The sequence below is a fragment of the Chelmon rostratus genome, chromosome 8 (genome assembly GCF_017976325.1).
Source record: "Chelmon rostratus isolate fCheRos1 chromosome 8, fCheRos1.pri, whole genome shotgun sequence".
Lineage (NCBI taxonomy): Eukaryota > Metazoa > Chordata > Actinopteri > Chaetodontiformes > Chaetodontidae > Chelmon > Chelmon rostratus.
The window spans coordinates 3,856,905-3,869,879 of record NC_055665.1 but is presented as its reverse complement, the minus strand read 5'-3'; the positions used below and the strand labels follow the sequence as shown (position 1 = coordinate 3,869,879).

Sequence of the window (12,975 nt, the reverse complement as noted above, 5' to 3'; positions counted from 1 at the left end):
TCCTATGAGTAAATGTTGCTTTTTCATCTTTGTACAACGTATCTTAACATTTGTTTTCACGTTATTTTCAACAGAGCCTGAAGTGTGAAGTCTGAACTGTACATATGGCTGACTTTCTGGGAAACCGAGGAGAGCTGCGGTGGCTCGCCCCGCCATTCTGATTCAGACTGAGCCTCAGTGTCCAGCATACTGCAGCATCAGGTGAGTCTCTCCAGAAATCATCGTCACTGGGCAACCTGCCGTCTTTAAAGCCTCGGTGGAGACCCTGTAGCCAGTAGGGACAGGGAGACAGGGTCTTCTAAATACTATTAAAATGAGTTGAGGATTTCAGGATCCACTTTCTGTTCTTCAAGGGCCAAGACCAAACATGCTCCTTTTATCGTCTTGCATTTTATAGTTTGTATTGAGGTTGTAAGTGTTTGTACAATGTCACTAAAGCGTTCATAGAGACCACAGGACCTGCTGATGTGTCTGTAGGTCCCCTGGAGGCACCACAGTCCTTCTTTTCTGGATTTTCTGCATCAGTATGCCGCATCCTCTTCACCCCACTCTGCAGGTGAACTATTTACAAAGACCAGGAGGAGAGATACAAACGGGATGAGGAGTGATGAGCCGGAGAGGAGAAATAACTGCTTGTGGTGGATTGAGGATGAGCATCAGAGCGAGGATCGGCCGTCTCCTCCCCAGGACCGAGTCATACAAAAGGCGTCATGACCGTGGAGGAGTGGCGGAGTCCCTGGATGGCGGCATAGGGCCCCTGCTGGAAGTAGTGGTGGTAGCGGGGCATGTGGAAGGAAGGGAAGGACGGCCCGCTGCCCTGCATGGTTCCTGCCAGAGCGGTGGGGGTCAGCGGCATGCCCAGTCGGCTGTAGGGAGGCAGGGAGCCCTGGATGGGGTGGGGCAGGGAGGCGGTGCTCGTGCCCATGGCCGACAGGGACTGCGGGTGCTGGAAGCCCGAGAAGCCGGAGGTGGTGGTGACCCAGGAGCTCAGGGAGAGGTTGTCAGAGGCGGTGAACGCTGAGCCTGCAGGAGACACGGGGTAGACGTAAACATCGGGCTGATGCGAAGCTGCCAGTATTCTTTATTTTTCTTGGTGTCAACAAATCAAATGAAAAGACCAAAACCAACGTCTTCCTCCTCTGTGCAACAGAGCTCCATTGTTGTCCGAAAACACAGACGCTGTGGTTTATTTTGAGTCGGTCCCACACACACCGACCTGCTGCCAGAAATACTCAGCACACCACCAAATGTGTGTTCATCCGCAGATGAAAATGATTCCCAACAAAAACACCATTTCCTTCTGTTTGAGAGCAGGCTGCTAAAAACTGCACCGCTCAGTTGTTTCAGGAAATTACTGAACATTTTGTACAATGGAAGATTTATGTCTTCAACATAAAGCTACAGGCTTAGTGCTGTAGTACTGAGCGATGGACAAACACGTCGTTGGTTTGGTCTTTTCATTCACGTTTGTTGACAGTAAGAACACTAAAGAGCACCAGCCATATCTCATGTTCAGTTTTGTTCTTTTTGTTGGATCGCTGTCTGTGCTGATCTGCTGCGGGTTGGCGGCCGCTCACCTCTGGTGTGTGCAGAGTGTCCGTCCTCGCTCAGGTTCTCCTCGTCGCCGGCGTAGGTTCGGATCGGCGACCGGGCGTACGAGTGCTTGTGAATCAGATTCTCAACACTTTCCCTGCAGCAAAAGCCGAAGAGAGAGCCCCAACGTAAATCTCTTTTTTTCACGTTAGACGTGGATTTTGTGGCGTTTCACACTTTTCGTAACAGTTAAATTGTGAAGTATGAAAACATTTTTTCAAGAACTCCACATGAATATAATTGACTTTCATATATTGTACTAATGATTTTTTTTTCTTGCAACCAAAACAAACACTAAACACTTTACAGTAAAAGTGAAAAATGATTTTCTTTTGGTGTTGAAATCTGGAATTTGTGACGCGTCAAATTCTGTGACTTTCAGCTTTTTTTCCTCCTTTGTTATCCATGAAAGCCTCATTGAGATTAAAAGTCGTTTAAGACTGTCCAGGCCAAGATACAGGCAGCAGTGACGACTGACAACATAACGCAAAATATCTATATGTCCCAAGATCAAAATCAAGCAAATAAAAACAATAAAATAAACTTTCCCCCCTGTGGTCCCACATTTTAGTAGCTGTAACTAAACTTGTGCCTCCATTTTTTTTTAAATCTATACTCTGATCTATAATTCTTAACACATTTTCATCATTTATACTTTCAAAAACAAGTTTAAAATATTAAAATTTTCATCTTAAACACATCAGTTTGGCTCAAGTTTTCACAGAATCAGTTAAAACTTCAGTGTCACAAATCTGATGGGTCACAGCTTTCAGTATTTTGCTGTTTATTAACTAACTGTAGGATTTTTTTTTTTTTTACATGCGTGTGTCCACTGTGCGTGTGTGTGTGTGTGTGTGTGTAGTTGTCCTCTTGTTTATGTAGACTGTGCATGCAGATTTTGGCATGTGTGTGTGTGTGTGTGCGTGTGTGTGTGTTCACTATCCCACAAAGTGCATTAGCTCATTTGAGTCTTGTCAGATAGCACTTCTCAAACACAGTGACACAAATTGTTGTGTTTTGTGTGTGTGTGTGTGTGTGTGTGTGTGTGTGTGTGTGGGTGGGTTGGTGGGTGGGTGGACAGGCAAGTGGTCTGCATCATGAGAGCCATGAGTCCACATTAGCAGCCCCCCCCTCCACAGCCCCTGCCCCTCCAATTAGGTTAGGAAAGTGCAATATCTGTCAGCAGAGGAGTACAAATGTGTGTGTTTTTATCAGCGTTGGGCCCCTCCGGCACAGAGGCCACTACAAACTCCCACAATGCACGGCAGGGCAGGAGGGAGGCGAGGGGGGCGGGGCATGCTGGTTTCAATCAGTCACTGCAGCCAATTGAATTACAGTGTGTTTTAGTGCAGTGGCCGACTCCAGACTAATGTGATTTCTGCAGCTCCCTGAAGATCAATTGATCAGGTCTAATTCACAGCCCTCAAAAAGAGAGAGACAGAGAAGAAGAAGGAGAAGGAGAAAGAGGAGGGGGAGGAGGGAGGGGGTGTCTGGCTGTCTTTCGGCCATCTCTGGTTTGGGATGTTTGATTGAGGGAAATGGGCAGATGGTTTGATTTTGTCAGCTGATTTTGGCCGTAGTGCCGGAATCAGGAATTACGAGAAGTGTGTGTTTTGGCAGCGTCCCTAAAAATCCTTTGGATGGTTGGAGTTACTGTAAATGTGTGTGTGTGTGAGTGAGCACTGAGCATATAATAGAGAATAAAACTGCACTGTATGAGAAAAGAAAGAAAGAACGGAAGGAAGAAAGAATTAGAAAAGAAGGGAAAATAAGAAGTAGGAAAGATAAAAGAAATAAACAATTCACTGAAAGTAAAAACTAAAAATTGAAAGAGAGAGAGATTAAAGACGAGAAATACAAGAAAACGAGAAAGAAAAGAACTAAAGAAAACAGGAAAGACAACAAAGCGAGAAGCTCAGACAGACGGCAAACAAACAGTGCAGGACCCAGAATCCCCTGTACCTCTCCATGTCCGTCAGCCGCGACGAGTCCCGGAAACCTTTGGCGAACGGGTTGCTGTCGATCTTCAGTTTGGTGATCTGGGAAACAGCAGCAGAGTGAGGAGTGTAAACACTCATCCTTTTCATTTCTGTCTATATCTGTTATTGTCTCTTCTCCCTCATCCAGTCAGTCTCAACATGCTGCTTCCTGCAGCCTGGCTCTCAGTAATGTTACTACATGCACAGAGCTCAGATAGCTTTAAAGCTGCTTATTAATAAGGATGTCCCGATCAATGCGAGTCCTTTGACATCAGGTTTCTGCTGCTGCAGAGTCGGATCCCAAACTGTGTTGAAACAACAGCTTTAGCCTACAAAATCAGACACACCTTAAAGGTCCTGACTCAAAGCTGTTGAGTTTAAAAGCTTAAATTGTTGAGACATGAATGAAAGTTTATGTGGGAGAATAAACTCTTGTGACATGAAGCGATCCACTAGAGAGAAGACTTCTCACTCTGTTGCATTTTTAGAACTACAGAAACCCTCCGTACTTGAGCCGTTGTAACGTTACAGAGTGGAGCTTCTTCCCTCACAGAGGATTTCTGGCTGAACAGTGACACATCAGGATCAGCTCAGATCATCTCTATTTAATACATTTGCCAAGGAGGTCATGCTTTCGGTTCTGTGTGTTTGTCAGCAGGATTAAAGGAAATCCACCGGCCTGATTTTCATGAAACTTGGTGGAAGGGTGTAGCGTGGGCCAAGGAAGAACGTGTTACATTTTGTAGTGGATCTGAATCACAGGGTGGACACACAAATTATTTTTCATTTTTGTTAACAGTGCGAGACAGGACATTTAGTGGCCTTAGTGGAATTAATGTTGAACATCTTAAAATCCAGTAGATGGCAGTAAAGTTACTTATTTAGTCATGAAAATTGAAAGTTTGAAAGGGCTATACACTGGTGAGCACAGATAATAAAGCAAACTTAGATACATTTAGACTCATTAGAGACAGTTTTTCAGTTTAATGTATTCTATGATCTTCTCAGATTTAAGTTATTGTGAAACTTCTTGGTCTCAAGAAGCTTCTACAGCAATCAAAGACTAGCTTCCTTGTATAGGAAGCCAGTAAGATCCCACCACTGCAATATTCTCAAGAAAATGAAATATGCTACATTTTAATAATTTTATTCAAATTTATTGATTATAAACTCATCCATGAATCTCTAAATAACACACAGTGCTCAGTGACATGGTGGACCCTCTCAGGGCTTTGATCTCAGTAGCACGGGGTCTACTTGCTGTCCAGGTGGTCAGTATGTGGAACTCCTTTCACACAGAGCTCGATCATTTTAACCTCAAGCTGGAACAGTCTCAGAGAGGGATCAGTCATGAATGATCTGGTTCTTGTCATTAAGTTTTATGGTGATTTATGGTGAAAACGTCATTGTTTTGTTGTTGGTGTTTTGTCTTGTTGTGCGTATTCTGTTCAGTATCAAATGTAATTTCATGTTTTGTAGCCGTTCTGCAGCTTTCACATTTTCCTCAGGTCAAGAATTTACTTTCAGTCTAAACATTTAAGCTGAAGTGGAGGAGAAGTCACAAAGTGCTTTGGAACAAACAATGAAAGTTTTAACTATGAACTATGGATCCACATATCCGTCAACTGGGCAAACTCCTCCTACTGATGAAGATTGTGTGATACTATTAACAGCTTGGAGCTTGAAGCTATTTCAATATATTAAAAAAACTTTGCAGGAGACAACGGGTGTTTAGCAGTTTTTCCAAAGAAGAAGGAGAGGAGACAAGTAGCCTATAATGTCCATTGGCTTGTGTTAGCCATCAGTCACTCACCAGCTGGTTCTGATAGGCCGTGACGGCGGTGAAGACGGTCTCAATGAAGACAAAGGTGCGGAACTCCTCAGACTTGAGGTTGAGCAGCGAGGCGGTGTGGTCTTTCTTCTTGATGATGTGGACCCGTGGCTGGTATTTGTGCATGGAGTTGAGAATGATCTGCAGAGCCAGAATCAGTGACAGTCAATGAGACGGATTAATGTACAGGTTCAACAGTCTGACTGTCAAGGACAAACAACAGACTGAAATGACACACAGTCTAAATCAGGCATGTCAAACTCATTCCATAAAGGGCCGTGTGGCTGCAGGTTTTAGTTCCAGCCAAGGAGGAGCACACCTGGCTGGAATCGATTAATCAGCTGATCTCAGTCTTCAGCTGATAACTAAGTGATCCCTTGATGTTGATTGGTTGGCCTGGTGTGCTCCTCCTTGGCTGGAACAAAAACCTGCAGCCACACGGCCCTTTATGGAATGAGTTTGACATGCCTGGTCTAAATGGATCAGGATCAGGGTCAGGTCTGGTCTGCTGGAATAATTTCCATTGCTGCAAAAAAGATGGCAGAAAAGGTGACAAACCAAATGTGTTTTAATCTGCAGCTGAAAAAAGTGGATGAATGAATGTATGAAAATACATTAAAAAAAGGAAAACATCTGCCTTAGCCTTTAAGGTAAAATGAACAAGAAGTCCTACAAGTGTTCCAAAATGAAGGTAATTTGAATATCTGCAATTCAATAATAAATGGGCAAACGTCATTTAAGCCAAGCGGAGGAGAAGTCATAAAGTGCTCTGGAAAAAAAAAAAAAAAAAAAAAAAAAAAGGAAATTTGAACAATGAACTATGGATCCACATATCTGTCAACTGGGCAAACTCCTACTGATGACGATTGTGTGATACTATCAAAAGCTTGGAATAATAAAATTAAAATAAACAAACCATAAAATAAATGTTGAAATAAACCTACAACAGGGTTATAGAAACATTTGTGAAATAACAAATCGGAGACCTTTTACACTGAACACGGCTATAATGGCTCATTTCTTCATTGCTCCTGACTCTGTGCAGCTTTGCATATATTTTGATATGAAAATATCCAAACAAATATCCAACAATTCCAACTGGTCGGATTGAAAAGGGAAGGAAAGGACAACAAAGAAGGGGAAAAAAAGAAGAGATGAAGAAAAAACACTGAGTTAGCGAAATAACAGAGATAAAAATGGATACAGTGCAGATTACTAAATGACAGAGGAATAAAGACTCAGAGAGAAACAGGGTGAATATGAGACAAGTGTGACGAGATAAAGTTGTTAACACTGCAGCAGCTCCAGGTGAGAGTTTTCCTCCACAATTGTTCCTGTCTGGCTGCAGCCCAGGAAACACTTTCTATTTATCTTCCTCCTCGACTGACTCAGGACGCTAAATATCAGGTAAAATACAGATGTGCAGAATTTAGTTTCCTGCTCATGGGGCTGATTACTTCAGTTAATAAAGTACATTTTAAAACACTGTTTTGACTCTATAAATAGCAATATTGTTTTTAATATTAAGGAGAGAGTCTCCTCATTATCTTTATCAAAGAATCCATCCACACAACTGCTTGTTTTTCTGAATGGTATTCTACAATTTAGGATATTTTGGGTACATTTATTTTGGATATTATAATTCCTTATTTTGTACTGCTTTTGGGTTGCCTCTGTTTTAAAATGTGCAGCTATGGAGTGCAAATTTATTTCATTAAAGTTTTTCATTCATTCATTAATTTATATAGTCATGACATGATCTCTTTTTAGTGTTAAATACCTTATTTCTCCCTAAAACAAGCAGCTTCAGTATCATTTTAACCTCATAAATAATTTTAAAAACATTTCCAGAACCTGCAACATGTCTTTTTATTATACTACTGTATAATTAGGAAATACTATCAATCAATCAGTAAATTAAATAATATATATCAGTAAAAGTAAAATAAAAAAAAGGATATACAGCCTTTTTGGTTTTACATAGCGTACCCATACTGTATATCCATATAAGTAGCGTCAGGAAGCTATTTTTGGAAATGCAACACACACACACACACACACACACACACACACACACACACACCCTTCAAGCTAATAATTACCTTGTTTCCCAGGCTGTGTCTTACTGTTGGCTAATCAATGGATAAACGTTGAATGTTTCTTTCGGTTGTGAAATATTTTTGTGTTCTCTGCTTGTGCTTGCATGAAGCCTTCAGTGCACGAAAGGAGGATTTAATGAATAATTTGCTCTTGTCAGGCGACCTTTTATTGTCACACCTGCCTTTAAACCCTGACAAGCAGAATTTTTAAACATACTTCTATACAATCAACTTTTTAAATGATTTACATGCAATTTAGTCCATATCCAGGTTTAAAATATTTGAAATTAAATTACTAATCACGCTAACCCAGAAACTCAAACCAGATACAAATATACAAATTTAGAATCTTGCTTGAAATTTTATATAATATATTTATTAAAAAAATGAGAGCAGGTAAAAGCTAATTGTCTTTGGTATACCTAAGGAAAGACTACTTTTATATAACTTATGACATAAACTTTGCTTTGAGTCTGTTTTTTGCCTGAAATGCAGCTAGCTTAACGAAACGTTAGCCTATTTTCACAGTGTCTCCGAACATTAAAGCCTCAATAAGCATTTATGATAACGTGGGTTAAAACGTGATGTTTTTTTTATTGAAAGAAAAGAAGAATAAATAAAATAACTGGGCTCACATGTCCGTGTTGGTCCAGTTCGTTGTTTGTCAGTTTGACTTTCTCGAAGGAAACCATTTGCTTCATCAGCTGCTCTCCAGTGAACGGAGAGTCCGGGTGGACATACAACCTGCAGGAGAAGAAGAACATCTTTAGCTGTGATTGGCTGAGAGGCGTCCGAAGCGAAATTTCGATATCCAATCAACGCACAGCTGAAAGCGCTAACTGGAAAATCACAGGTCGCCTAGCGACCGCGGTCCATCTCCCTGTAAGGCAGGCATGTCAAACTGATTCCATAAAGGGCCGTGTGGCTGCAGGTTTTCGTTCCAACCAAGGAGGAGCACACCTGGCTGGAATCAATTAATCAGCTGATCTCAGTCTTCAGCTGATAACTAAGTGATCCCTTGATGTTGATTGGTTGGCCTGGTGTGCTCCTCCTTGGTTGGAACAAAAACCTGCAGCCACACGGCCCTTTATGGAATCAGTTTGACATGCCTGCTGTAAGGTAACGGGTAAATATTGAAGAGTGACAAAGGTTCCTCCACGCGTTTTAAAGGATGTTTCAACATAAGGAAGCGAGACGAGAATGAGGAAAAATATAAACAATATATGAATATAAAAATAATAATAAAGAAAGAAAAAACTGAGACAAATCTATTTGAAAGCAAACCATTTTCTCAATCTCAAACTACAATCATACATTAATTAAATCTGTATCACTGAGCATTTAACCAAAAAAGGCTCAAACACAATTTGATTTACGTATTGTTACTCCTCAATCTTTGTTCTCCTTTCTTTCGAGAAATATGTTCAGTTTCATCAGGTCTAAGCATCCTTGAAGCTTTATGCTGGGAACTGATGCACGTGCATGGAGGATCCGAAAGCCAGGATTTTGGTCAAATTGCGGTCGTGAGTCCAAGTCCTTTAATATAACCCCACCAGACCCAAAAAGCGAGTCTTTGTCTTTTAAATTTCTTTTCTTTTCAATTCTGTACATTATGCCAGAAATAATATTTTGGTGGAGAAATAGTGACTCCTTCAATTATTTACGTATTTTTGTTGGGCTGAAAGTGGCCAAATTTGGGTTTATTTATTCAAAAAATATTGGAATCAGAACATAAAACACCCATCGTGTGTAACTTTATTATTGTGGAATGTAAACCTCCCACAGGTAGCTCAAACCCACTAATTCTCAGGAAAAAAGGGACATAACCCGACCGTCATTGCCTGGATGCATAAACTGGCCTCCAGACGCTCTGTTGCTTGAACTGACATCTTCATGACATCAGTCAGCATGGCATTAATGTTCCCAGATGCTTCCTGGTAAAGATTATGTTGTTTCATCGGTCTCAGTTAAGGTGGTGACCTCGCGCAGTTCTTTGGAAGTTTTTCTTCAGATGTTATTGATGGCATTTAGCAAAAAGATTCACAATAAATAAATAGAATAAATAAAAAAATCTCCTCATTTGAATTTTGATTTTGATGTTTTCTTGCTTTCTGCTTCCAATTAAAGTGAGGTTAAAAAAAAAAAAAACTTTTTCACAACTAAAACCTGTAAGGTGACACATAAAGACGGTCCACATGACCTTTGTTAACTTTTCAGTCTCTCATTGAGGGTTTATTGTGTTCAGGTGGGCTCTGACAGGTGAGCAGGTGAGCAGGGTGAGTCTCTGTACCTGGCGGGCAGAGGAGGGTCGGCCTTGCCGGCCACCAGCCAGGAGGAGCGGTGATAGGCGTACCGGTACCGCTTATTATCCACCGGGACGATGTCCATCAGCACGATGTACTTGGAGTCCTGGTCCACTCCGGAGAAAGAGACCCGGATGGTGGGGAACATCCTCCTGACAGAGGAGAGTGACAGGTTACATTTATTCTCATTATTGTTGTTGTCATCTTGTACACACACACACACACACACACACACACACACACACACACACACACAATAATCCAAATAAAATAAAGACAATGGGCGGTTTACCTTCCAGATAATCATCAAATGTGTTGTTTTATGGCAGAATCGAATCAAATCTCTTTAAGGTTACAATTATTTGCAGTAGTGTGTGTATATGAATTATTTTGAGCAAACTCCTGGTGTGAAAACACATCTGTATTTGGCGAAACAACACACAGAATCCTAATATACATTACGCCTGTGCTGTCTTTAAATCAGCCGTCCACTATCACGCAGAGCTGCAACTTATAAACACTGAGGTGATGTCGCACCTCTGCTCTCTCAGAAAATCATGAGCAGACACCAAAAAGAAAGTCTCTACATATTTATTTTTCTTATTCTGGTATTGAATTATTTGTATTTCATTCTCTAAATGGTATTTCAAAGCCTCGCGGGTTTAACATTACGGCAGGGAATAGCTATTTATCTATTTATTTTTATTGCGTTGGTTTTAAATTCGTCACTTTACTAAAGTCTAAAGTACTGGATGGAGCCAATTAAATACGCATCATGTATATACAGTATATTTAAACACCCTCCAGGTTGCTAAAACAGCTTGACCTGAGTGTCCTCAGTGCTGGCTGCACACTGGAAATAGGCCACGTTGTAAAGAAACATAATCTTATATATCCTAAATTTACAAAAGATTAATCACAGTACACTTACAAATAATAATCTAGTCCTGGCTGTATGATTTTATTTCAGGACATATGGATATATTATTTGTCAGTGATTTATTTATTTGAAGTGCAATCCAGCCGCTGCGGCCCGTGTGGCCTGAATGGCCTCAACCTACAGTTTGCTGTTTATTCTCAGGGCTGGAGGATGAGCAGAGCATGTGCTTTCACACGTTTATGTGGATCCTTCTGTAGGTTCATTTTTGCATCGCTGCTCAGTCTGAGGAAAATCCACAGAGAGCTGCAGAGGAGCTGAAGGCTTAATGTCCTCCGTTTTTACGACGCAAACAAAGACCCTGAACACCACAATAAGACAATACATGGTTTCCTTCTTTGTTTTTCCCTTTTGTGATTACAGACACTCTTTAACTGAAAACAACCACACATTATCATCCAATAATCCTACTTTAGCATTTAATGTATTATTATTATTATTATTATTGCTGCTACAAGTCACCTTGTTCACAAAAGAAAAAAAGAAGAAAAAGAACAATTGAAATAAAATGAAGCCAGTCGACCGTTTACCTTCCAGACTTGGTGATGATCATCTCGGTGCCCAGCTCGTGAAACTTGTCCCACAGCTCTTTGGTCTCCAAGCTGCACGAGATCTTCGCCATCTCCTCGCTGGGGATGCCGGGATTGGTGGGGATGAGCGGCTCCGTGCACACCGAGGGCGCGCTCCCGCTGAAGTCCCCGTGCCCGTCCAGGGAGGACAGGTCCGCCAGAGCCTGCTGGTTGCAGGAGGACTTCTCCACAAATTGTTCTTTTAGTTTGTTTGTTTTTATGCATGCAGAGAGAGAAAGAAACGGAAGTGTGAGGATGATTTTCAATTTATTTTCAGTTTCTGTCATCAGTGACCGCAGCAGCTCGAGGAATAAACAAAAAAACAGTTTGGTCAGTAAAGTCAGTGAACCTGCATGTAGTTTAGAGTGTAACACATTTATTTTTATTAGTAACATTATTATTATTATTATTATTATTACTAGATTATGAGTTAAAATTGAATATAAAACGTACATAACATTTGAGCTCTACATTTTATATTTTATATTTAAGATTATAAAACGCGTTTATCGTCCCAGGGTAAGAAACACATTTTACAGTTTTACTCAAATCATTTAAATAAAAACAAAATTAACAAAAAAAGAAACTGACTCTTCTTCCACTGTTTTATTTTCCAAGCGTATAAACTAAAGTTGGCGCAGGAACCCATGTTGTGTGCATTTGTGTTGAAAATGACACATAAGTTCCATATAAGACAGAAAATAAAATAAAATAACCGTTTACAGAGCTCCAAAATCCAGTGTCACCATTAATTTTGTATAAAATTTAGATGATCAATTTTCTTAAACTCACATGTGTCACATATTCTCCCTCTCGAATTACCAAACATTTGCGTTTCGTGTTTTAAATCATAATTAAAAGCTTGAAAAATATTAATGGCTCAATCTTTAAACTATCACATACTGATAACTCATGTAAATATAAGGTATTATTTTTTTTAACTCTATTTGTGGAACTAGGAGGATGTTTTCCAGTCACATTATTTATAATAAGAGATAGAATAAAGCCTTGATGTTCGCCTTTTACCTCCCAGCCATCAGAAACTTCATCATACTTCATTTATTGGCCTATTTTTGTTTCCTCCAGTTGTTTCTGTTTTCCTCTCTGCTGCTCCAGCTCAGCTGTCTCCTCACCGGGAGGCTGCACCTCACTTTAATCCCTCATTAACTCTCAGGACTTCTGCGTAAAACAACTTTAACATCTATAATCTTTTGATTCAGCTGGATTAAACATGAATTAAGTTTTCTGTTTTCCGGCCCTCTTCCATCCTTACCGAGAGGCTTGATGGTGTTCTCCTCCGTCTCTTTGTCCTTATTGGGTTTCCCACTGGACATCAGGGCGGCTATGGAGAAAGCATTTGCCCGGGATGAGAGCTGCGGTTTCGGGGACGACGTGTACTCCATGTCGGTGAGAAGACTTGGAACAAAATATTCCCCTTTAAATAATAGTAATAAAAAAAATCCTCCCGAAACTCCGCCTGTTGTTTTTTTTTCTTTTTTTTTTTGCTCCCAGCGGAGGAAAGAAAAACGCGCAGGAAAAACACGCACAGTTCGTCTCCGATTTCGCTCTTTGCGCACAATCTGCTCTCGCCGCTTTGGAAACACTTGTCACAGCCGGGTTGTAAGTCTTGCTGGATACATGTTGATGGCAGCAGGAGGACTGAC

General features: G+C 40.7%; 1 protein-coding gene across 1 annotated transcript; it reads right to left on the bottom strand.

Moving 5' to 3' along the window:
• Positions 1 to 694: 694 nt before the first annotated feature.
• tbx20 (T-box transcription factor 20) lies at positions 695 to 12,714 on the bottom strand. Its single transcript, XM_041943207.1, has 8 exons — positions 12,585 to 12,714; positions 11,273 to 11,510; positions 9,793 to 9,957; positions 8,138 to 8,246; positions 5,386 to 5,544; positions 3,556 to 3,632; positions 1,578 to 1,690; positions 695 to 1,023 (listed from the first exon to the last, which is right to left on the bottom strand). The coding sequence occupies exons 1-8, from the start codon at positions 12,712 to 12,714 to the stop codon at positions 695 to 697; spliced, it is 1,320 nt and encodes a 439-aa protein (XP_041799141.1).
• Positions 12,715 to 12,975: the final 261 nt, after the last annotated feature.